The sequence below is a fragment of the Microcebus murinus genome, unplaced genomic scaffold, assembly GCF_040939455.1.
Source record: "Microcebus murinus isolate Inina unplaced genomic scaffold, M.murinus_Inina_mat1.0 scaf001_hap2_Mmur4.0, whole genome shotgun sequence".
In the NCBI taxonomy this organism is placed as follows: domain Eukaryota; kingdom Metazoa; phylum Chordata; class Mammalia; order Primates; family Cheirogaleidae; genus Microcebus; species Microcebus murinus.
Genome location: NW_027438947.1, coordinates 689,608 through 714,304, shown reverse-complemented (window position 1 = coordinate 714,304; position 24,697 = coordinate 689,608). Strand labels below are relative to the sequence as shown.

The 24,697-nt window shown below is 37.5% G+C and overlaps 1 protein-coding gene and 1 pseudogene across 2 annotated transcripts in view; both read right to left on the bottom strand.

The window, feature by feature from the left end:
* VAMP7 (vesicle associated membrane protein 7) overlaps positions 1–20,413 on the bottom strand; it is a 68,749-nt gene extending 48,336 nt beyond the window's left edge. Inside the window, exons 1-4 of one of the 2 annotated variants that reach the window (XM_012746956.2) lie at positions 20,274–20,413; positions 13,192–13,346; positions 4,979–5,036; positions 2,220–2,357 (exon numbers count right to left, since the gene is read on the bottom strand). In XM_012746956.2, coding sequence (XP_012602410.2) covers positions 2,220–2,357; positions 4,979–5,036; positions 13,192–13,337 — 342 coding nt within the window. In that variant the 5' untranslated portion in view covers positions 13,338–13,346; positions 20,274–20,413. Of the gene's footprint in view, positions 1–2,219; positions 2,358–3,236; positions 3,558–4,978; positions 5,037–13,191; positions 13,347–20,273 lie in introns of those variants that run through there. The other variant, XM_012746957.3, reaches the window with a different exon arrangement.
* LOC142866177 (uncharacterized) lies at positions 16,854–17,079 on the bottom strand (annotated as a pseudogene).
* Positions 20,414–24,697: the final 4,284 nt, after the last annotated feature.

Below are 24,697 nucleotides of genomic sequence, written 5' to 3'. Positions count from 1 at the left end.
GAAAACAAAAATAAGAAGAATGACAATTTATACTGGGGAATACTAAGTTATGTCTCTATTGATACAAAAGACATATGTCACTTTACTGGAAAAATGTTACCAGACTTAGGAAAAAATATGGGCAGCATAAAAATGCTTCCATAAGAACTATAACTATTATAGTTTAAAAATATCACCTATTTTATATAAAATAAAGCTAAATATATTATAATATATTAAATATACACCTGAGGTTCTTGGGGCAGAAGTTGGAGGATATATAATCTGTGCTCAAACAAAGAAGAAAGGGGAAAAAGAAGACTATAGTTGGGGCATGGGGGACAGAAAAGGGTTTTCCAAAATCATTCCACATTTCTTAAGTATGATGAGGTAGGCCTGGCCCAGTTTCTTTGCATCTGCTCTTATATCTTCTGGGATTACTGCATGCATCCTATTTTCATTGGCTTTTCATAGGATCTAGAATCTAAGATACTGATAATATATATTTTAAAGTTATTATCTGTAGCTAACAATTATGGAGGGCTTAATATACAATGCTCTAGTCACTTCACTGTACGAAGTACTTCAAGCAGGGGATATTGTTTAATCCACCCCCAAACTATATGATGAAGATGATATAATTATCTACATTTATAGAGGGAACTGGCATAGACCTGTTCAGAGGGTCATACATAGATCTGGAGCTAATGACAAACTGGCTAATTTGAAAGTTTTGCTGCCAGCTGACTCCATTTACTCTTGACTGTTTTGCATTGTTTTTTTTTTTTTTTTGGTACTGTTGTGTACAGTTTTACACAGATGAACATTTCCTAATGAATAGTATGAAACAAATCAATTGCCTGAATAATAAAGGTATATAAAATAACCAATTTAAAGGAAATTCATTCCCAGACGAATATGTGTGTGTGTGTGTGTGTGTGTGTGTGTGTGTGTGTGTGTGTGTGTGTGTGTGTATGAGCATAATACTCAAAAAGAGTATTAAAAATGCAGGAGAAGTGAGAAGTATTTAATTACAATACATCTTTATTTTCATTCATAACAAAATCACAGCTAGAGCTTGTCTTTGTACTGAAATAGTTTCACAGGTAAAAAGCATTTTAAAAGGTGTTCAACATCATTAGTCATCATGAAAATGTAGATTAAAACTACAATGAAATACCATTACACACCCACTAGAATGGATAAAGTTAAAAAGACAGACCACAACAAGTATTGGCAAGGATGCAGAAATACTAGAACTGCCGGTGAGAATGTAAAATGGTACAACCACTTTGGAAAAGAGGTGATGATTTTTTAAAAAATTACATATCACTTACCATATGGCCCAGCAATTCCATTCCTAGGTATTTACCAAAGAGAAATAAAAACATATGTCCACACAAAGACTTGCACATGGCGTTTCAGAGCAGCTCTATTCATGACAGCTGAAAACTGGAAGCAACTCAAATATCCACTAACAGGTGAAGAGATAAATTGTGTGGCACATGCATATACTACTACTCGGCAAAAAAGGAAACAAATTACTGATTTATACAACATGGATGGATATCAAAAGCCTTACAATGAGCAAAACAAGCAACACATAAAGAGTACATACTGTATGATTCCATTTATATAAAACTCTAGAAAAGACAAAACTAATTTATAGTGACAGAAAATGGATCAGTGGTTGCCTGGGACAGCGTATAGGGGAGAGGATATGACTAGAAAGGGACATGAGGGAATTTTTAGGGTGACAAAAATGCTTTCTGTCTTGACTACACTGATATTTCAGAGGTATACACATATGTACAACTTTACTGGGCTGGCAATTAGAGATTCATAGAGTTGAACAGACTTTCAAACAATTAATTTGAGTTGTTCAAAAATTAAATTTGCCTCATGGAAGGGTAGAAAGTTTATGTATATGTTAAAAGGCCATTTGACATGTTGAGTGAATTTACCATTAGATGGGTAGTTGAACTAGATGAACTAGATAATCTTTAATGTTCTTCCTAATCCTGAGATACTCTGACCACTATTAACAGAGAATATCACTGCTTTCTATTCTAAAATGGCCCCTTTACATTTTATTTTAATCAGGGAAGTTTTATCATGTTGGCATATAGTAACACAATCAGAAAAGTATATTTCAGGCTAGGGTCCCCTATATTTATCATGTTTTAAGGTAATAAAAAAGAAATATAAATCAAAATACTTTATCTTGAGAAAGATCTTACCAGCTGCGCAGCCAAGACACTTGAGAACTCACTATTCATGGCATATGGAAGTGCTGTCTGTGCTCTTGAACCATAAGTAGTCTGGAACCTCTTCTTTATCTCATTCATAAAATTAAATGCTCGGGAACGTTCAAAATCCTGGAAAGAGACCAAAACAGAGTTCACATTTAAAAAGTAAAGAAAGATGATGTGGATAATTAATAACAACAACAAACAGCTAATATTTACTGAGCAATGACTCTATGAGAAGAAACTAGCATTGATCTCATTTTAAAGATAAGGAAACAAAGGCTCTGAAAAGGTAACTAACTTGCCAAAGGTCCAACAAGTAGTAAATGAAAGAGCTGAAAGTCAAATCCAGATATGTCTGGCTAGATAATGGTACCTAGGTTATTCCTGCATATCTTTCATAGGATCTATTAGATGGCCCAGCACAAGAAGATGTTCAATAAATCCATAATAACAGCACAGTCTTTCACACACAAAGATAATGCTACTGACATAAACTGTGAATTGATATTTTCAAAAGTGGTGGTACATTTGAAAAGATCAAGTGACATACCCTTATCTAGTCTCAGCAAGTCAAAAAGTGTGTGTGTATGTGTGCTTATGTGTGTGTGTGTATCAAATTAGAAATATTAGGCTCAACTCTACCCTAGACTTCATGATATTTTTCAACTATTCTAAGGTCTTTCACATCAGTCATTTCAGATATAGCTGGATTTTTTTCCCTGATTTTACAAAATACTGTGAAGCTAGGAATAAAAATCATTATGATGATCACTATGGTTGATAGTCATTTCCATTTTACCCAAGATGTTCAGTCTAGGCCAAGGGTTCTTAAATTTTGGTCAATGATCCAAATTCAAATGAGTCTTGGATAGAAAAACAAATCACATCATTATTTGTACCAAACTTTTACTTAAATTTCAATTGTGAATATAGGTAGTACATTCACAACCTGAGTATTAAACAGTATTGTAACTCTGTCACCAAAAGAAGTCTTTTTTCATATACCATCACAATAGTAGATATCTTGAGCCGGGCGTGGTGGCTCACGCCTGTAATCCTAGCACTCTGGGAGGCCAAGGCGGGCGGATTGCTCGAGGTTGGGAGTTCGAAACCAGCCTGAGCGAGACCCCGTCTCTACTAAAAATAGAAAGAAATTAATTGACCAACTAATAATATATATACAAAAAATTAGCCGGGCATGGTGGTGCATGCCTGTAGTCCCAGCTACTTGGGAGGCTGAGGCAGGAGGATTGCTTGAGCCCAGGAGTTTGAGGTTGCTGTGAGCTAGGCTGACGCCATGGCACTCACTCTAGCCCGGGCGACAAAGTGAGACTCTGTCTCAAAAAAAAAAAAAAAAAAAAAATCTTGAAATACCATTTACACCATTTCAAAATTATTAGTTATTAGACCATGACTAGATTTTGTTAATGAGTTCATAAAGAAGCATATACATTATTATATCAACTTAGAAAATATTTTGAATACCATATTTTTTCAATATAATTGATTTTTTAGAATCATATATGTTTATTTTATACAGTTAACCCTTTGCACTCGGATGTCGAGTGTGATTCAACACGGTTAGCAAAAATTATAGAGATTAAAATTACTCTTTGAATGTATCAATAATTTGAAATATAAAAAAATCCAAATAAATAAGTTTGTATGAAAAGAAACTCCAGTTTTTATTCTACTGCCACACTTTGTAAAATCTGGGGTATTTAAAAAATTAAATCCCGAGTAGAATAAAGGAATTGAGAAAAAAGCAAGTGAGTGCAAAGGGTTAAAAACAATCTGGGAAGGGCCCATGAGTGACAAAGGGGTCTGTGACACAATAAAGATTAGGAACCCCAATCTATGGAAATCATGCCAATTCATGCTTCTTGTCAGTGATCAGTTTAGAAATAAGCATGTCACCAATAAGACATGAAAGGAAGACCACTTTGAAAGCAGGCAGAGGAGAGGGCATGCATCTGGGAAGTTTCCTCATTCCTACAATAAGAGAATCAAGAAGCCACAGTCCCTCTTCTGTGGACATGAATAAACAAGCATGTAGCTCCATGCAATCGTAATGGTAACCTGTCTGGGAAGAAGTCAACAATGAGGAAAGCAGAAGAGAAAAAGGCTTTTGATGATATCATTAAGTTATTGAGCATTTTGGGTCTAGAGCCTACAAATAACTCAAAAAACAATCCAACCAATGTAAACTACAGTTTTACATAGCTGATTATAATGTATTGTAATTTTAAAAGTTTTTCCAAAGTCCTTGCACATTAAAAATTTCCATTAACTATTGATTGGAGGAATGAAGTTATCTAATTTGACATCTCAGTTAAACATTTTTATTAATTTCAGCATATTATGGGGGTACAAATGTTAAGGCAACATATATTACCCTTGCCCCACCCCCTCAAGTCAGTGCTTTAAGTGTGACCAGTTAAACAATTTTTGAGAAGCTTTAATACCAAAGAATCATACTTATGAACACCAATTCTCACTACAATAGGATAAATGTAGAGTTGCTAGAGGTTAAGCTGAAACTCTACCAAAACAAAGCTAATTTTCACATACCCACGTATCAAGTTTTCTTGTCATGTGCTGTTCTCTAGGGCAAATACAAAATATAAAAAAAATTCCAGCTATAAAAAGTTTGTATTACCTTTACCCATCATAGGTATAGATAATTAGGAACTGACTATATTAACAATACACATAGTTAAACAGCAATATGTCTTCAAGTTACTTACATCATCAGTGATACAAAGATATACAATCCTGTCTTGGCAGATGTAATGAAACAAATAACTGTAGAATAAAAGATATAAAACTTACTGTGGTTATAAGCAACATCTCTTTTACTTCTATCTTCTATGTATAAGAAAGTTCAGTATTGCCAACATCACCATATTATTTACAGATACAGTCTGTTTTCTCTCTCCCCCTCCCCCATATACCTGTTTCTTTCAAGTCAAACTGATAGGAATAAGTAAGAAATTAAAAGGTCTCTACCCTAGCTACACAGCATAAGAGCATGTGTATCAATCATTAAAATGACAGCTCCAAAAGCATAATTGGATTCATAAGTCTTTAACAAGAGATGACATCTTAGGAGGGGTATGTAATTAAGATTAACCCCAATGGGCCATATAGTCTTCCTTGCTTTTTACCTAATATCTCAAAGCAAACACCTTTTCTATGAAATTCTCAACATTTGTTTGAGTATCTCCTTTGAGCTAGTTACTGTGCTGGATGCCAAGGATACAAAATAGAAAAACCATCAGTCCTTGTCTTCATAGGGATCATAGTGCAAAGAATTACAATGTAGCATGGCAAACAGGACAAGAAAGTTAAAGGCAGTGCATGGTGCTCTATAAACTACACTGTACATTATCTTAAGAATAATGAACAAGCATCAAAAGGTTTTAGCCTGGGAGACTGTGATCAGATTTGCACTTTGAAAAGGATACTTTGGTTAGAGTGTAGAGAACTGACTGAAAGGAAGTCCAGATGAGAAACTACTGTAATGCATCAGTTAAGAAATAATGAGGGGCCGGGCACCGTGGCTCACACCTGTAATCCTAGCACTCTGGGAGGCCGAGGAGGGTGGATCATTTGAGCTCAGGAGTTTGAGACAAGCCTGTGCAACAGTGAGACCCTGTCTCTACTAAAAAAAAAAAGAAAAAAAATGAAAAAATTAGCCTGACAACTAAAAATATATAGAAAAAAATTATCTGGGCAAGCTAGTGCATGCCTGTAGTCCCAGCTACTCAGGAGGCTGAGGCAGTAGGATTGCTTGAGCCCAGGAGTTTGAGGTTTCTGTGAGCTAGGCTGATGCCACAGCACTCTAGCTTGGGCAACAGAGTGAGACTCTGTCTCAAAAAAAGAAAGAAAGAATGAAGGAAATAAACTAAAGTCGTATGGGCAATGAAGAAGGGACAAAGAAGAGAGATAGGAGATACCATTTATAGAACTTGGTGACTGGCTACTGGGGAAGAGACAGAAGGATAACTAAATTTTGCCTCCCAGATTTCTACCTTGGACAAGTGGGTAGACAGCAGTAGCTATTGAATTAATGTCCACATAGAGGCCTGATATGAATTACAAGTATGGAAACTCACGTGAAATGTCTTCCTCTACTACTCTGAAACTGTTCACACCAATTCCACCCATGAATTCCATGCTGCCAAATCCAGTGGCTCTCTCTAAAATATTTAATAGTGTTGACCACTTCCTTCTTCTAAATTTTTTTCTCTTCACTAGATTTCTTGACACCAGGCTTGCCTGTTATTATGGAGTGAATTGTGGTCCTTTCAAAATTCATGTTAAACCCCTTACCTTCAGTGTGACTATATTTGGAGATGAGGCCTTTGGGAGGTAATCAGGGTTAGATCAGATCCTAAGTGTGGCCCTTATAATAGGATTAGTGGCTTTAAAGAAGAGGAAGAGAGAGAGAGAAAGCACTCTCTCTCCACAATGTGAGGAAACAGATAGAAGGTAGCCATCTGCCAGCCAGGAAGAGGGCCCTCACCAGGAACTGAACCTTGTCCAGCCTCCAGAACTGTGAGAAATAAATTCTGTTGTTTAAGCCACTCAGTCTATGATATTTTGTTACAGCAGTCTGAGCAGACTAATATACTGGCCTATATCATAATCTCTTTCCCTCTATGCTGATGTTTTCTAGCATCCTTAGCCCTCTACTTTTCTCACACTCACTTCCTGGAGGGCAGCATCTACTCTCATGTTTTGTTGTTGATGTTTGTTTTCAACTACCACAATTATACTGATGATTCCCAAATCTAGACCTGACTTATCTTTTGAGTTCCAGGCCTACACACTACTGTCTACTAGACATATTCAGCTGGACATACCACAGACAACTTAAACATGACATGTTCAAAATGGAAGTTATCATTTTCCCCATAAAATTTGTTTCTCCTAAACCAGACTGGGGAGTCACTTGGTACACAGGTCACAAAAGGTAACAAGGTATGATGCCTGCCATCAAGGTACCTACAGTCAGGGGACAGAGACAAACAATCAAGACTACAATTATAACCCAGTATGATAGGTATTACAATACCAATCAACACTAGATGCCATGTAGACACAGGTACCTCTGACTGAGGCACCTGGCCAAGTCTTGGAGTTAAGGAGTTTCTAGAAGAGGAAACATCTAAGCTCAGGAACATTAAGCCAGATTAAAAAAAAAAAAGTATATATACATATTTTCCAATAAAAGGTAGCAGCTATTGCAAAGGTTAGGAAGAGAGAAAGAACCTAACATTGAACTGCAAACAGCGAAGTATGGCTGGAGAACAAAATCAAGAACTAAAGTAGTAAGAGATCAGGCCAGAGAAGTAAAAAAGGCAGATCTTGAAGAATCTTCCAAGTCATGTTAAGGAAACTCATGCTGAGGGCATAGAGTACATGCTGAAGAAAGAGGCATGAACAGAAGTGCCCTTTAAGAGTGACAAAGTAAAAATTAAGAAAGTATTTCATTTGGAACCGATAAAGTGAGCAAATGTTTATAAGGTGGTCTATGAGGGGAATGACATTCCCAGAAGATACAAAAGCACAGAAAAGAATTTACTAAAGCTCAAAACACTATAGCTAGGTCAAGGAATGGCAAAGGGTCTTCTGGAAATAAGGATAGAAAAAGGTCAGGAATGTACAAAATTGTGAAGGGTGAGTTGGGATTTTATTCTAAAAGCAGTGGGTTTACAGGAAAGGATGCAACAAAAAAAGAAAACTACAGAACAATATCCCTAATGAATATAGATGCAAAAATATTCAACAAAATATTAGCTAACCGAATCCAGACACTTATCAAAAAAATAATCCATCACGACTAAGTGGGCTTCATCCCACGGATGCAGGGATGGTTCAACATACGTAAATCTATAAATGCAATTTACCACATAAACAGAAGCAAAAACAAAGACCACATGATTCTTTCAATAGATGCAGAAAAATCTTTTGACAAAATTCAACACCCTTTCATGATATGAACACTTAAGAAAATAGGCATAGAAGGAATATACCTAAAAATGATACAAGCCATATATGACAGACCCATAGCCAACATCATACTGAATAGGAAAAAAATGAAAGCATTCCCACTTAGAACTGGAACCAGAAAAGGCTGCCCACTATCTCCACTTCTGTTCAACACAGTGCTGGAAGTCCTGGCTACAGCAATCAGACAGGAAAGTGGAATCAAAGGTATCCAAATAGGGGCAGAAGAGATCAAACTTTCACTGTTTGCCGATGATATGATATTGTATCTAGAAAACCCCAACGATTCAACCAAGAAACTCCTGGAACTGATCAATGAATTTAGTAAAGTGTCAGGATACAAAATCAATACACAGAAATGAGAGGCATTCATATACGCCAACAACAATCTAATTGAGAACCAAATCAAAGACTCAATTCCCTTCACAATAGCAACAAAGAAATTAAAGTGCCTAGGAACATAATTAACCAAGGACGTAAAAGACCTCTACAGGGAGAACTATGAAACGCTGAGGAAGGAAATAGCAGAGGATGTAAACAGATGGAAATCCATACCATGCTTGTGGATTGGCAGACTCAACATCATTAAAATGTCTATACTACCCAAACTGATACAATGCAATAGCTATTAAAATCCCATCAGCATTCCTCACAGATATAGATAAAATAATTTTACGCTTCGTATGGAACCAAAGAAGACCCCGAATATTAAAAGTAATTCTATGCAACAAAAACAAAATGGGAGGCATTAATACGCCAGATATCAAACTATACTACAAAGCTGTAGTAATTAAATCAATATGGTATTGGCACAAAAACAGGAATATTGACCAGTGGAACAGATGTGAGAATCCTGACATAAAACCATCCTCATATAGCCATCTAACCTTTGACAAAGCAGACAAAAACATACGCTGGGGAAAAGAATCCCTTTTCAATAAATGGTGCTGGGGGAACTGGATAGCCACCTATAGAAGGCTAAAACAGGACCCACACCTTTCACCTCTCACAAAAAACAACTCACGCTGGATAACAGACTTAAACTTAAGGTATGAAACTATTAGAATTCTAGAGGAAAAAGTTGGAAACACTTTCCTAGACATCAGCCTAGGCAAAGAGTTTATGAGGCAATCACAGCAGCAACAAAAATAAATAAATGGGACATGTTCAAACTACAAAGCTTCTGCACAGCCAAAGAAATAGTCATGAAAGTAAACAGACAATCTACAGAATGGGAGAAAATTTTTGCATCCTACATATCCAATAAGGGACTGATAACTAGAATATACTTAGAACTCAGGAAAATCAGCAAGAAAAAATCAAATAACCCTATTAAAAAGTGGGCAAAGGACTTGAACAGAAACTTTTCTAAAGAAGACAGAAGAATGGCCAACAAACATATGAAAAAATGCTCAACATCTCTAATCATCAGGGAAATGCAAATCAAAACCACAATGAGATATCACTTAACTCCAGTGAGAATGGCCTTTATCAAAAAGTCTCCAAATAACAAATGTTGGCATGGATGCGGAGAGAGAGGAACACTCCTACACTGCTGGTGGGACTGCAAACTAGTTCAACCTCTGTGGAAAGCAATATGGAGATACCTTAAAACGATACAACTGAATCTACCGTTTGATCCAGCAATCCCATTGCTGGGCATCTACCCAAAAGATCCAATGACACTCTACAAAAAAGACACCTGCACTCGAATATTTATAGCAGCACAATTCTTAATTGCAAGGCTGTCGAAAAAGCCCAAGTGCCCATCAATCCAAGAATGGATTAATAAAATGTGGTATATGTATACCATGGAGTACTATTCAGCTCTAAGAAACAATGGTGATATAGCACATCTTATATTTTCCTGGTTAGAGCTGGAACCCATACTACTAACTGAAATATCCCAAGAATGGAAAAACAAGCACCACATATACTCACCAGCAAACTGGTATTAACTGAGCAGCACCTAAGTGAACACATAGGTACCACAGTAATAGGGTATTGGGCAGATAGGAGGGGGGAGGGGGGCGGGTATATACATACATAATAAATGAGATGTGCACCATATGGGGGATGGTCATGCTGGAGACTCAGACTTGTGGGGGGAGGGGGGGAATGGGCATTTATTGAAACCTTAAAATCTGTACCCCCGTAATATGCCGAAATAAAAAAAAAAGAAAAAATAATAATTATCTAAAAAATAAATAAATAAATAAATAAAAACAAAAAATAAAAGCAGTGGGTTTGGGGCAATAAAGATCATCATAGGAATTGAAATACACATTTAAGATGGAAGCAACCAGAAACAGGAAGACCAGTTAGTAGGAGGATTATCAATGAGAAATAATGAAAGCCTAAACTAACACTGTGACAGTGGGGATAGAGAAGAGGGAATAGACTGAAATACTTCTTGTAGGAAAATGGCAGAGATTTGGTAAAGAAGTCTAACATGATTCTGAAGTTTTAGGCTTAGCCAATTTGAGTGGCCAGTAATGCTATTAAAGAAAAAAAGAATAGCAAGAGGAAGAACAGATTTCAGGGGAAAAGTGCTTTAACATGCAATAAAATTGAATTTTTCTTTTGGTATACAGTAATAAGATTTTTTTTATTGGAATGATGGAAAATGATTATAAGGGAAAAAGAAAACCCAATGCAGACAGTTAAAAAAAAATCTCAATAATGGAATCTCACCACAGAGGATAGAAGGGAGGATTATATCAGGACACAGGTAGAGAGGCATGGCAGACAGATAACACCTTCTTCTACTGTAACCACATTTTAATTAGATTACATATTCTAGCCTCTCTTGTGGCTAGATATTGCTAAATGACTAAGTTCTGGTTCACAATATGTGAGTGAAGATATATGCCCTACTTCCTAGTCTTGCCTATGAAAGGATTGTAAGTGCTTTCCTTGGACATTTTCCAGGGAACTGGCTAGAAACACACAGATTATAAGCCTAAAACATTTTTGAAGAAACTATAATGCCATAATCACAAGAGGCTGGGATTATTTAACTCCTAAAGCAACCTCTGGGCCCCCAAATGTACACCAGCAGGAAGCAGACTATAAAACTTGTATAGTTCCCAAATATGACATATTCTCTAACACCCATTTTGGATGTGGCCAGAAAGGATAATGGACCAGGAAGAATCTTCTGAAGAACAAAACCAGGAGTCGGGGAAAAAAGATGAGAAAGTTCCTCCAAGAAGGCAGAACTACTAATCACTCCCCAGTCAGAACAGGGAGTCTTTGAAATTGCTGTGAGGCAGTTGTTTTATCATTGCTAGGAAGTGGTGAGTTCTACTTGTTTCTCATTCTTTCGTTTTTAAATGGGAGTTTGAAAAATGGGATCACTGTGATCCTGTTTTTATTTCACCATTGTCTATCAGGTTAGGCTGGAAGAACAGGAAAAAAAAAATATGACATGTCTTTTAGTGGGTCACAGGATCCACCCCTTGGCCTGATGGAAAGGACTGTGTTTCACCCAGACTCTGGACTTGGAGCTAAACACAGGAACTAGATAGGTCTTTGGAGCTACCTTCCTCAGGGAAGAGGTATATTCTATGGTTGGGAAGAAGAGTTTACCCAGATATTTGGATGGTCAGAAGAGTAGAATGAAAGACTGCAAGTGATCCCCTGATATCCTATAACTTCCTCCATAGTAACAGAGTTTTAGCCAATGACTACATAGCCAGACATGACATTTCCTGGCCTCCCTTCTAGCTAGGTTAGCTACATGACTACAATAAAACAATAAAATGCAAACAATAGAAACAATAAAATAGCAAACAATAAAATGTGAGCAGAAAGTTCTGAACAATAAAATGTCAGGCCACTTCTGGGCCTTGCCTTTAAAATTACTGGGCAAGCATTGGGATTTAACAAGAATTGAAGGAGCTTCCTTAGACAGAGTTGGAAGGCACTAATGGAGAATGGCAAAGCCCCCTTAAAACTCCAAACCATTCATCTCTGGACTATTTCATTTAAGTGAACACTATATTTCAGAGTCTCTCTCACAATAGCTTAGACTAGACCCTAAATTGTACAAGGGGTTAGCCCTAGAAAGAAATAAGAACTTTCTTCTGAGATAAGAACTAAAGAAATAAGGATAGCTTATATAACAAAAGATTTTTATGTATTGACAAGGAAGGTTGAGGCACTTTTTATCTGATTACTAAGATTTCCCACCTATGCTCTCTAATCAGCCACCAGAGTAATCTTTCTAAAGCAAAACCTGGCTGAAAATCTTAAATGTCTTCCCACTGCCCTCAGGGTAAAGTTCAATCTCTTAACATGGCCAATGAGACCCTATATGATTTTTTCTCTACCCATCTCTCTCGTTTTATCATCATCACCCTGGGCACCAGTCACAGAGAACAACCTGCAGTTCTCCAAATATACCCTATGATCTCATGCCACCATACTTATCTATTTGCTATTCCTTCTACCTGGAATGCCATCCCCCTACCCACTACCTCCCACCCTCTACTATAATTACCTATGGATTTGACTGTTTCCCTCATTAAACTATAACCTCTGTGAGGGCAAATACTGCATTTCTTGCTATATCCTCAGCACTTATCAAAGTGCCTGGCAATAGTTAAATGCTCAGTGAATATTTACTGAAAGAATGAACAAAGGAATATTATTTATGTTATCTGTATCATTTTACATATCCTTGAGCTCCAGAGCTAAGTCACTTTTACATTTAACATTTCTGTATCTTTCTTAAAGTAAAATCACTTCAATGACAGAAAATAATAGCAAGTTAAATTTACAAGTAATAAAACTAGACATTTTCAAACTTGATGAAGGTTACTGTTTTGTCAGTCTATTCAAATTATCTACCTAGAAGCTTGTTTTCTAGTTTTCTACTGTTCTAACTTTAATAATAGAAGTCACTTCTTTCAACCCATATCCCATGCAAAGTAGAACTTACTTGCCATGTGAGTACGTTAGTTTGTTATTTTCAGAAGGTATCTTAGCCAGAATCTGCTCTGTCACCTCTAGGAAGTTTCCTCCACACCAAGCATGCTTGGCAAGGATAGTGGTACCCCTGGCAACAACAGCAAAAAGAATGGCCATGGCTTCAATCTAACAAAAGAAAAAAAGACACAAATTTAGAATATTTCTTTGACATGATCTTCCAAAAGTAACTTACTATTATTTATCAACATCTACCTGCAGTATCAAACAAGGTCCTATAACATGGAACTTAACAGCACACTTAACAGGCTTAACAAGAAGGTCACAATCTTCTACAAGCTTACAACCTGAGCCATGCTGATATGCATACATATAAAGAGACACAGAAGATACATACACAGACACATACACACACACACCATTGATAAACATATTGCATTTCCAAATTGTACAGCACAAACTGATATCACCCTTTTGAAAAGCAATGACCATAAATAGCAAAGGGACATAAAGATGTCTTCATCCTTTAATGCCGCAATTCCATTCTGAAAATGTATCCTAGGGAAATAATTCAACAGAAAATTCTGGATTCACAAAGATAATTATTAACAATAATAATAGCCCATATTTATTGTTTACTATGTGTCAGATACCACTTTAAGTACTTTACAATTATTATCTCATTTAATCCTCACAACTCAATGAGATTATGCACTATTATACTTCAATTACAGATGCGGAAACTGAATCACAGATGACTTTAATTTGCCCAAAATTGCAGAGCTAGTAAGTGACAGATCTGTTATTTAAATCCAGGCAGTATGGTTCTAGAACCCACAATTTTATCCCTTTACTGTATACTGCCTCTTGTATTAAGGCATTATCCATAATAGAAACAAAGTGAAAATAACCCAAACCTTCCAAAAAAGAGGAATGTTTTTAAAAATTATGGTAAGATCCTTCATACATAAAACATTACTAAAACAATCTGAGTTTAAGATTAGTTTCCTTATGTTTGGTTATGAATACATGCTCCTCCCCCACAGCAGCCCAGTTTATCTTATTTAATGACATAAACTTATACAAAGAGATTAACAAATTCCTTACTAGTCTTAATTAACTGTTAAACCTAATGTTATGTGTTAACATGTTCAGTTTCACTCAACAGACCAGTGGTTCTCAAACTGTAGTGAGAATATGAATCATCGTAGGTGGAAGAATAAGAGTCATTTTCTAAAAATGCAAATTCTTGGCATCATTTCCTGAAAATTCTGATTCTGTAGACCTGAGGCGGGGTCCTGGAATCTGTATTTAAAATAAACCTGCCTGGGTGCAGGTGATTCACATAGTCATAGTTTGTGAAACATGGTACCAGACTATAAAGTGCCTGAGGTCAGGAAATTTGCTGATCCTTTATTGGAATCCCAGCACTGAAGGACAGCACACAGAACAGGTGTTCATCTACCTCTTGAGCTGAATGTCTCTCAGAATCTCTTCTTCATTCTCTCTAAATGAAGTTGTTCCCAGGGTCATGTGCTCAGCCATCTTCTTTCCAGAATTCTTACACATATGTAGGAAGTTACAGTTTCCAAATCACTGTCTCATACTTTAACTCCTTTGATCCTAAAGCCTCCCTTGACCATGTATCATACTGTTCTATTTCATAAAATCATTGCCTAAACACTAGCTCTGCTTCTGTACCTCCTTTTAACTCTTCAACTTACTACAATCTGGTTTTTGCCCTTAACACTCCACAAAACCAGGCTTCCTAAGATCACCCAACAGCCTCTACATTGCAAAATACACTGGTCACTTCTCCATTATTACCTTACTCGACCTCTCAGGAATAGTGAACACCACTGGCCAACCCTCCTTGAAGCACTCCTATGTCTCTAGCTGCTCTTTCTGTCCTCTTGCTGATTCAATTCCTCTTCTACCTGACCTCTAACTGCTGATTTTTCTTAGGGATTGATTCTGTGCCCTCTCATTACCAGATGAGCTCATCTAGACCTGACATTGTAAACATGATTATTTGCTGAAGATATACTGCACACAGAAAAACAGAATAGTGCCAAAGGTAAACCCAAAGCACAACCAACAGTTGAGGAAAGGTAGATAAATAAAGACCTACAAAGAAGACTGAGGAGGACCAACTAGGAAAGTGAGGAAAGCCAGAGAAGCCAAAGAGAAAGAAAGCTTCATGAAGGACAAGTGTCAGCTCCTAGCTGTATTTACTCATGCAGAGACCGAAGATTGTAAAACAGTCAATGAAGTTTTATAACAAGGAAGGAGGTCATTGCTTAGGGTGAAAAGGATATGGTGGAGAGGAACAAAAATACAAAGAGAAACAGAGATGAGAAATCATATGATCCCCGAGACAGACAGATGAAAAAATAGCAGCCTAAGTCCCTGAGCAACTTCAAGAAAACTGAGCTTGGCAAAATTAACGCAAAAAGATCAAGTGTTTTAGTGGACCATAAGTTCTTTATGAACTAACAAGAGATATTGCTTAAAATGCTTACATAATCTTAAATTATATTAAGAAATAGGGTGTCTTGATCTCTTTAAGTACTATTACCATTATACTCTATGTTTGTTAGAATACATGTGGAATAAGGAATTTAGTTCTGTGTATAATAGATATTTTAAGATTGGACAGAAGGAAGACAGTATGGGTGAGAGACACAGAGACTGCGTCACCTGAAGAATGGCTGGAGGAACTAGAAATATTTAATGTGAAAGAGAAGACTTAAAAGGTACATGACAGTTTTCAAATTTATATAAAGTACAATCTCCCGGAACAGGAAGCACATTATTCAGACTGTAACTAGGAGCACTGGCTGTAAGTTATAGGGAAGCAGTGTTTTATTCAACAAAAGCAGTCTCCAAGTAAAAAATGGCTGTTAAACACTGGGTACATGGTAACAGAAACTTTACTCTCCTTCCAGATGTCACTAATAGGAATTCCTTCCTCTCTCCTATACTGCTAAAAATTCTACCTATAATCAAGTCTCACCTGCCCCCATTGTAATTCTCTTGCAAAAGAATCTGTAATGTCTTGATGAATATTGGGATAAAAGAAACAACTGTGGCACAGAGAACACTGCATCTGAAGTCAGAAAACCTGGCTCTGCTAATTATTTGCAGTAAGTGAATGCCAGTTTATAAGCCATAAAGTGCTATGTAAATATTCAGGAAGAAAAAGAATGAAAAGATAAGCCAGAGAGAGAAAGAAAAAAAGATAATTCAATATAAAAGCCCTGTTTCAACACTGTTCCTCCTTATTCTCCTATTCACTCATTAATTGGTCCCAGAGCCATCATCCCAATTCTACTTCATTCCTACTAAGAATTATGCATTTGTTTTCTGTGGCTGCCATAGTAAAGTACCCAAAACTAAGTGGCTTAAAACAACAGAACTGTACCGTCTCACAGTTCTGAAGACCAGAAGTCCAAGGTGCGAGCAGAGCCCTGCTCCCTCTGAAACCCATAGGAGAGAATTCTTCCTTGTCACTTTCTAGCTTCTGGCAGTTTGCTGACAATCCATGGCATTCTTTGGCTTGGAGCTGCAGCACTTTAATCTTTGTCTTTGAAGCCACGTGGCATTCTCTATATCTATATCTTTACATAGCGTTCTCTCTGTGTCTCTTTTCTTCTTATAAGGACACTAAGTCACAGTGGGTCAAGGGGCCACTCTACTCCAGTATGACCTTATTTTAAATTATACCTCAATTACATTTGCAAACACCCTATTTCTAAATAAGGTTCCATTGACGGGTGCCAGGGATTAGGTGTTCAACACAGCTCTTTGGAGGAAACAATTCAACGCACAACAGCCCCCCATTTTAAACTGGTAAGAACAGATACTACACTTGACCTTAGCCAAAAGGCTGAGAAGTGATGCAAACCTCCATTTTAGATACTCACTGTTCTTTCCAAATCAATCCTACTCTTCCCTTTCCATATACTCACATCACCCCAACTTGCCTCCCTCTCCTCTCCAAAACCTCTATCCCATCTGTTTCCTCACTCATATTAGAAACATGACATTAGAGCTATGGGCCAGAAGGGTAACTTACAACAGCTTGGCCTTAGAAAAGCCTGTTTCTAACTGTGTTAAAGTTCTAAGGAAAGGATATTTTTGTTCCAGTTACTGGGATTCCAAAAAAATATATGCTATAGGGCAATCCAAATGAGAATTCTGGATGCATTTTTAATAGATGAATTATTATAAAGATGCTACTCGTTGGCATAACAATCTAAATTGTCATGGATAGCATTATTTATAGAGAAAAATGCACCCAGAGTTTCAAACAATAAGCTTACAAAGGAACTTTTGGAACATGTCCATTTGTGAGTAAGGGATTGCCTGTGTAAAAAATTTGGTAATAAACTAGAACTGCAATGATAAAATGCTCCTCCTCAGTGGAAGCATCTTCAAGTAGACGTTGAAGACAGTTTCAGAAAACTGAATAGGGGGAAAGGCCAAGTCAGTTTCTCACATTCAAGTCCAAGCGTTCTGAGAAATTTTTTAATTCTGTATTTTTGATAACACTAAAAATGTATAAGAATACTCTGGATCATCTGTATGTATATCTTGTAAATGGGCAACGGCACACAATCCCGTGTTGCACTTGCATTCATGTCTATGAAGGCACAGGTGTCAAGAAATCCCCTAAAATGACTGTGATTATTTTTTAATAACTTAGCAGCATGTCTGGCTAATATTATGTTGGCACATCCTAAAAACATAATGACAGTCATGACTCAAGCACTCTTGTACTCCTGTTGTGTTCTGAATGAGTTAGAAAGACAAAAATATGTCTTTTGCAATAATGATTTACAATTTAATGATATCTGGATAGAATAAAACTTTAAGAATTGAGACTGTCATCTGACATTCTAAAAATGACAATGCGGTAAAATAACATTAACACATAATCTCAGGCTAAGGAGAAAATATTCAAAAATGTTTGTACCAAGTGGAAACCAAATGATACCATAATATGCTGTATGAAAAAAGGTTATATAAATGTTCAAAGAAAGAAATAGAAGAATTAATTCATCACATAGCACATGGTTACAGTCAATGCAAACTCAAAAGAAAGCATTCTGTATCATTATTTATACTATTGCAAGGAGATGTATTATGTTAATTCTTGTAAGCATTCAATAGCAGAATGTTTCATAGAAAATACACAGTGGAAATTAAATTTTTTCCACCCTTGCATCATGAGCATACTATTAAATTAATTGGTCCATTAAATTAAAGGGAGGTATACAAGGTGCTCAGGAAAGACATGGAGACTAATTTTAGAAGGGACTTATGGAACAAGAGAAGGCAAAGAGTCAAAACGAGCTAAGAAAGGTCAATAAACTAGCCTGATGAGATGGAATAGTCCACATCTGGTAAATGAGAAGATTGAGGGATAAGGCTTATGGCCTTACATAAAGGTGGCCTTGTATAAATTAAGTCACTTGAATTTGATCAAATAGTCTATTTCAGTTCAACACATATGTACTATATGATAGTCAAAGTGGTAGACACTGGAGGTATAAAGCTGAGGAAGAAGGGACTTCTCTACTCAAGGGAGTCATAGTACAATGGGGAAATCACATAAAAACAAATAAATGCAATAAAGTGTAATGAGTGAATAAGAATGTCCATAATAGTTCAGGGGATTTCTTAAAGTTTTGTGATTATCTCAAGTTGGATAAAGAAAAGAAAGAAATGCACATGTCAGCCTATGCATTATGAACCTCCTCAGTATACTATTAGGATTATTTCTCTTTGGAAGACAGAATAACATCCTCACTATTTCCCCAGTGCTCAGCACAGTGCCTGGCATGATAGTCCCTCAAATATTTGTTGAATAAACAAGTGCACACTGAGCATATTTTGGTTTTAAATATACTACAAATGGTAGATAACTTTATATTCAGTAGGACATAAGAAGAACATTTTCACTAACTTTTTTCTAAGTAAGATAAAACAGTTGAGCTGATAGTAATCCAATCTCCAACTCTTCTGTCTGGGTCTTAGAAGGAAATAAGCCAACGATAGATAAACCACAAATTCTGATGCAATAAACTTGAAGGAGACAGAAGAACAATGAATAAACACTGCTATGACAGGGGAAAAGAAGAGGTGTTTATGAAAAGTCGGGTCACAGATCAAGATTATTCTTGTTGGTATTACAAATATTTTTTTCTGGACAATGCTCTGAGACCCAGCCCAACTCCTTTGACTTTTTCAGAATTGGATTCTACCCTGACAAGTCAACCACCTGTTTTATTTTGCAGTAACCAAGATATAACATCATCTTGATTATTCCTGTTTGCCTCCCTAAACACAAGTATTCAAAGGGAAAGAATGTTCCAAACATGACAGTATCGTCTGGGATCAAGGGTGTGAGAATGGAGGTACAGGTAGTTGAGAGCAATTAATAAGACAGAATGAAAAGAACTTGATAATTGTTTGTGGGAGTTTGGGGAAAGGGAGATGTAAAGCATTTACCAAAGAGTCTCGTATATATTTGGAGTTTGATAATCATTGGCTATTAATAAAAATAACAGTAACATACAGTTTTGAAGCTGAGGAAACAGGTCTGGGCGAAGATATAGCTCCTACCCGAACTGAGGAAGAGGATGTCAATACTGGGCGGTGGTGACAGGGCAAGTAGGGTGCTAGGAACCCACGAAGGAGCATAAAGCAGGTGGTGAAACAGAAAGTTACGTCATTGAACAACGATGCAGAGAGTTTTTGGGGAGACTCAGTTGATCTCAAGAGATTCAAACGCTACAGAAGGTCTTGCAGAATACAAACTGAGGGAAAGTTAACATTTTTTTTTCCCTCCTGTAATGACAACTTAAGTGACGCACTCTGACACTCTTTAACTCCAGGCCTTTTCAGCAGCATAAAATGCACTTCGCCGAAACTAGAGCTGCTGGACAATTCGAACTGTAGACAGCAGTGAAGCCCAAGTCACCCTTGCACTGACTCCTTGCTCCACCCCAGCACCTTCCCATCTACACCTCCGCCCTCCCTCCGCCATTGTCTCCCCGCCTTCCGCAGAGTACATCCCACTTCATTTACCTGTCCGGGCACCCTCTGAGGGCGCGCGGGTTCGGGACCAAGGGTCGCAGGTAAGCGCCAGGTCGCTGACTGCCCACTCCCAAACGAGGAAGGGACTGGACGCGTCTGACTTCCGGGTCAAGCGCCCCGCCTACGCGTGGCCTCCTGGGAGTGTGTGCGCTCCTCCAATAAGAGCAGGCGGTGGGGCGGGGCCTGCTACGTTCCCAGCGCCCCCTACTCCCCGCTCTTCTCCGGAGTCGTACTGCATTCCGGGAGTGGTAGTTCTGACTGGAGTATCGGCGTGTAACACGTTGGGTCAAGAACTCTCGCCTTAACCTCAAATGCTACGTGCAAAGGATCCAGAAAAACAAGAGGAAACAGGGCTGCCAAAAGAATCTCTCAGCATTGAGCCGGCAGCATAAATCAAAACCAGGTTTGCCCCGCCATCTCCTCTGCTTAGTCTCAGCCTGTATCGTCATTGCCTGTTACTTCACAGACATATTAGAATTCATCTGACAGGAACTCCCGCTACTTTCGCCATGGAATTTTCTAACTTTCTTGTACCCCTCACCAATCCTTTCTCCCATTATTTTGCAACAATAATAATAATAATAATAAACAATTACTTTCCAGTCTACCCCGCCCCTTTACATCCCTATTCCTTCTTGCCGACTCAGCATCTAAACCTTCTGTCCCATGACGACTCAATGGCTCTTGGCTGACTCGCTTTTTATAATCAGCATTTAAAGACTGTCAAAATTCTTCTCATCTAAAACATTCTAAAATCACCTTTCTCAACCCCAGACCCTGAGCCCCCTTACCACTCACAGGATTAAGCTAGTGGTCTTTCTCCCACCTCTCCTTTCCAGCCAAAATTCTCCGCAGTGTTGCTGAAACTGATACTTTTATGCGGTTACCACACATTGACTCTGTAGGGCTTTACATTGATTATTCCCTCATTTTTGAAACCTTTTATTCTCTTAGCTCTTTCCAACATGCTACACCCTCCTGGTTCCCTTCTCACCTCTGTGGCAGCTTTTCATTTTCTTTTGAAATGTTTTTGTTCCCTAGGGTTCTCTTTTTTTTTTTTTCCTGCCTCACTACTTGAATTAGAACTTCTCATCTCATCTTCTGCACTTGGATTGGGATTTACACCAGTGGCTCCCCTGATTCTCAGACCTTCAGTCTCAGACTAAATTATATCCTAGGATCTCCAGCTTGCAAATGACAGACCGTGGGACTTCTCAGCCTCCATAATCATCCAAGCCAATTCCTCCTATCCTCATAATCTCTCTCTCTCTCTCTCTCTCTCTCTCTCTCTCTCTCTCTCTCTCTCTCTCTCTCTCTCTCTCTCTCTCTCTCTTTCTCTCTCTCTCTTTCTCTCTCTCTGTCTCTCTCTGTTTCTGTCTCTCTCTCTCTCTCTCTCTCTCTCTTTCTCTCTCTCTTCACACACACATAAATTTCCCATTGCTTCTGTTTCTCTGGAGAATTCTGACTAATGGAGGGGCATTGATTCATCCATCCATCCCTTCAACAAATATGTATTAAGTGCCTGCTATGATCCAGGACCTTCTCAGATGTTGGACATATAGCAGCAAACAGGACAGAAAATGTCCTTGACTTCATGTCTTTGTACATGCTGCCTCCCCTCTTACCATTTCATCACGCTACAGAAGAATGGAATCCTTGTCTTTGTAATCCATGATTTTAGGTAGTCTGAGTTTATGGAGCAAAGGTTTTACTTGCCATTTCAGTTCCTACATCTACTGACCCTAGAATTATAGAACTTACAGTTTAGATGACTTGATTCAACTGTAAATATGTGAAATCTGCTTAGCTGTTTAATCTTGACAAAGACTAAAAAACTAAGAAGAGATGGAGCCTTGATTACAAACCAGCTCTCCTATACTACGTGCTCCAGAAATGTCTGTTGGGCTAAATAAAAAAGATACACTTGTCACACAGAGCTCTAGTCATATCTGAGACCCTGGTTTTATGTTCTGCTTAACAGGATTGGATCCTGATATGTTATTTTATGGCTTACAAAGAAATCCAGTGACTCTGTTGCTTTGCAATAAAAATCATTCACATTATTGCTCATTGATCAGTCTATCACTGATCACCAGTGCTGTTTATACTTTTTTTTTCTTCTAGGTGTTTGGACTTGGGCAACTTTTCTTCCTGTTCTTCTGTGCTCAAAAAAGACCTATATCAAGGATTCCTGTTCTCATTTGACATTCATGATGAGCAGAGGAAGCCAACACATTAACAATATCTACAATAATTGACATTTGAGTATGGGACAGTTTCTCTTTGCACTGAGTCATGATGTATCCTCCTCTGTTCATCTGAGCCATCGGTGGTTCCAATACTAGCTTTTAGAAAGCAGTTGTGAATTACTTCCAAGGTGTCTGTGTCCCACACAGTAGTAAAATTTCTCATTACATCATGAAAATGCCATTTCTTTATATCTGTGATAGGAACAATGCTTCTCATAATGTACCAAGCACTTCAAGCATCCAACTTTTGATTATTTGTTATATCTCAGTCTAGTGGCTGCAGGTAGCTATGGTGCTGGCAGGCAGAAAAAAAATTATAAAGGCCACAGCCTTGTTTTAATTTAAATCTTCAGTAACTGTATGCACCTATCCTTAATAGAGTGTTCACATTCTGGGAAAACATTTTTTCTCTCCTTTTTGAAGGAGCCAGTCTCCAAACAACCTGCCAGATAGTGCATTTTTGTTAATTTCATATACACACAGTCAAGTTGTGTATCTAAAGAGATTTTTTTTAAATTTTGTATGAGTGACTTTAATTTCTTGTTTCTCTCAGCACTCTAGCAAAGGAAGACTGATGACCCATCTCTCTTTACATATTTGTTTTGCTCCAGGGAAATATTCTGTCAGAGCATGCTTCTGACTTGGTTGCAGATTATAGAGGTGCATTAGATGTGCCCCATGGGTACATCTAATTCAGATTGTCTCCCCCATTTTCAAGAAGATCTTCAGCAGAGTCATTGTAGATGCTTTACCTTTTAGGTAAAGTGACATGATATTGTGACAATGCTCATTGTCCCCAGCCATGGAGACTTGACCTCAACTCCCATCTGGAGAGCAATTTCATTTCATTAGCCTTTTCTAAAAACCAGTGAGCCTCCAGATATAAAAATACCTACTCTGATTTGGCAAAATTATTTAAGTGTCTTATTTGCTAAGTTAGCATGTTTACCTCCACTCATTAAGTTATCAATTTCACATCCCTTGGATGCTTTTTATCTTTTCCTAATTTTTAAGAGACATATAGAATATTCACAAGGAAATACCAAATTCTGAGACCATTTTACTGTTTGATTTTTATTCCTTATCCACTAACTTCTAGCTCTAGAGAAATTGGTAGCTCACAATATTTTCTCTTTAAAGCTACAACTAATACTTTGCATGGAGTGTAACAGAAAAGGCCTGCTTCACAGAAAACAAACATTCTAAAAAGGAAAAAAAAAAAAAAAAAAAACTAAGGGCAAGCTCGGGGCTTGGTGCAGAAGGTAGAAGTGCAGCACCGAGGAGGTAATTCATTCCCTTAAGTTTCAAAATTTCTCAAAATAGCAGAGGTGATGTCAACTTTAACAGGAAAGGCTAATTGTAATTATCTTAATAACCAAATCAAAGAATAAGGGATACTAATGACTTTGAGGTAGATGCTGCTGCTATCAGATATTGAGTGATTAGGTTTAAAACATAAAAATGATGAAATTGAGGGAAAGCACTGTTGTGACATTATCCTTCCTTCAAATTCTGATGGAAAATTAAGAATACTTCCAGTTCAAAGTTTTAAGCATAAAGTCCAGGTATGTCCCATCTGTTGGCTCTCTTCTTTAATTTGATATAAAGAATCCAAGGAAAGAGCCACACTCTAACAGAATTGCAAAGCACAAAACTGGTGTCCCCATGAAAAAGGATTGCCATTAGATTTCTTTCCACCTTGGCTCATTTCCAGTTGTTCAGGATTTTGGCTAAAAAGCATTTAACATTGAACAAATTATTTGTTGGTGGAAGAGGGGGCTGGAACTGTTTCTCTGTACATATACTCATCTTTGTCACCAATCACTTTGTTTATTTTTACCAATCACTTTTATAATGAGAAAACAGCTGGGACACATTGCCAAATCTTCCCTACTCTCCAACTCTTTCTTGATGAGAATTAAGAAGCCCATGTAGGTTATCCCTACATGTGCAGGGACCTCTGAGTCATCCGCATATAGCAAGTCCATAATTTCAAATCTTCGGCCGCTGTGGTTCCCTGTAAGGAAAGAACAAAACCTTCAGGTAGCACACATGTAAAGGTAATATATTTTAGAGTGTTTGAAAGCTGTCAGTACCTATGTAACAAACAAGATGAGGGGATGTGTTTTGTTTTCTTTTGTTTTAATATGTCCATCTTAGCCCCTA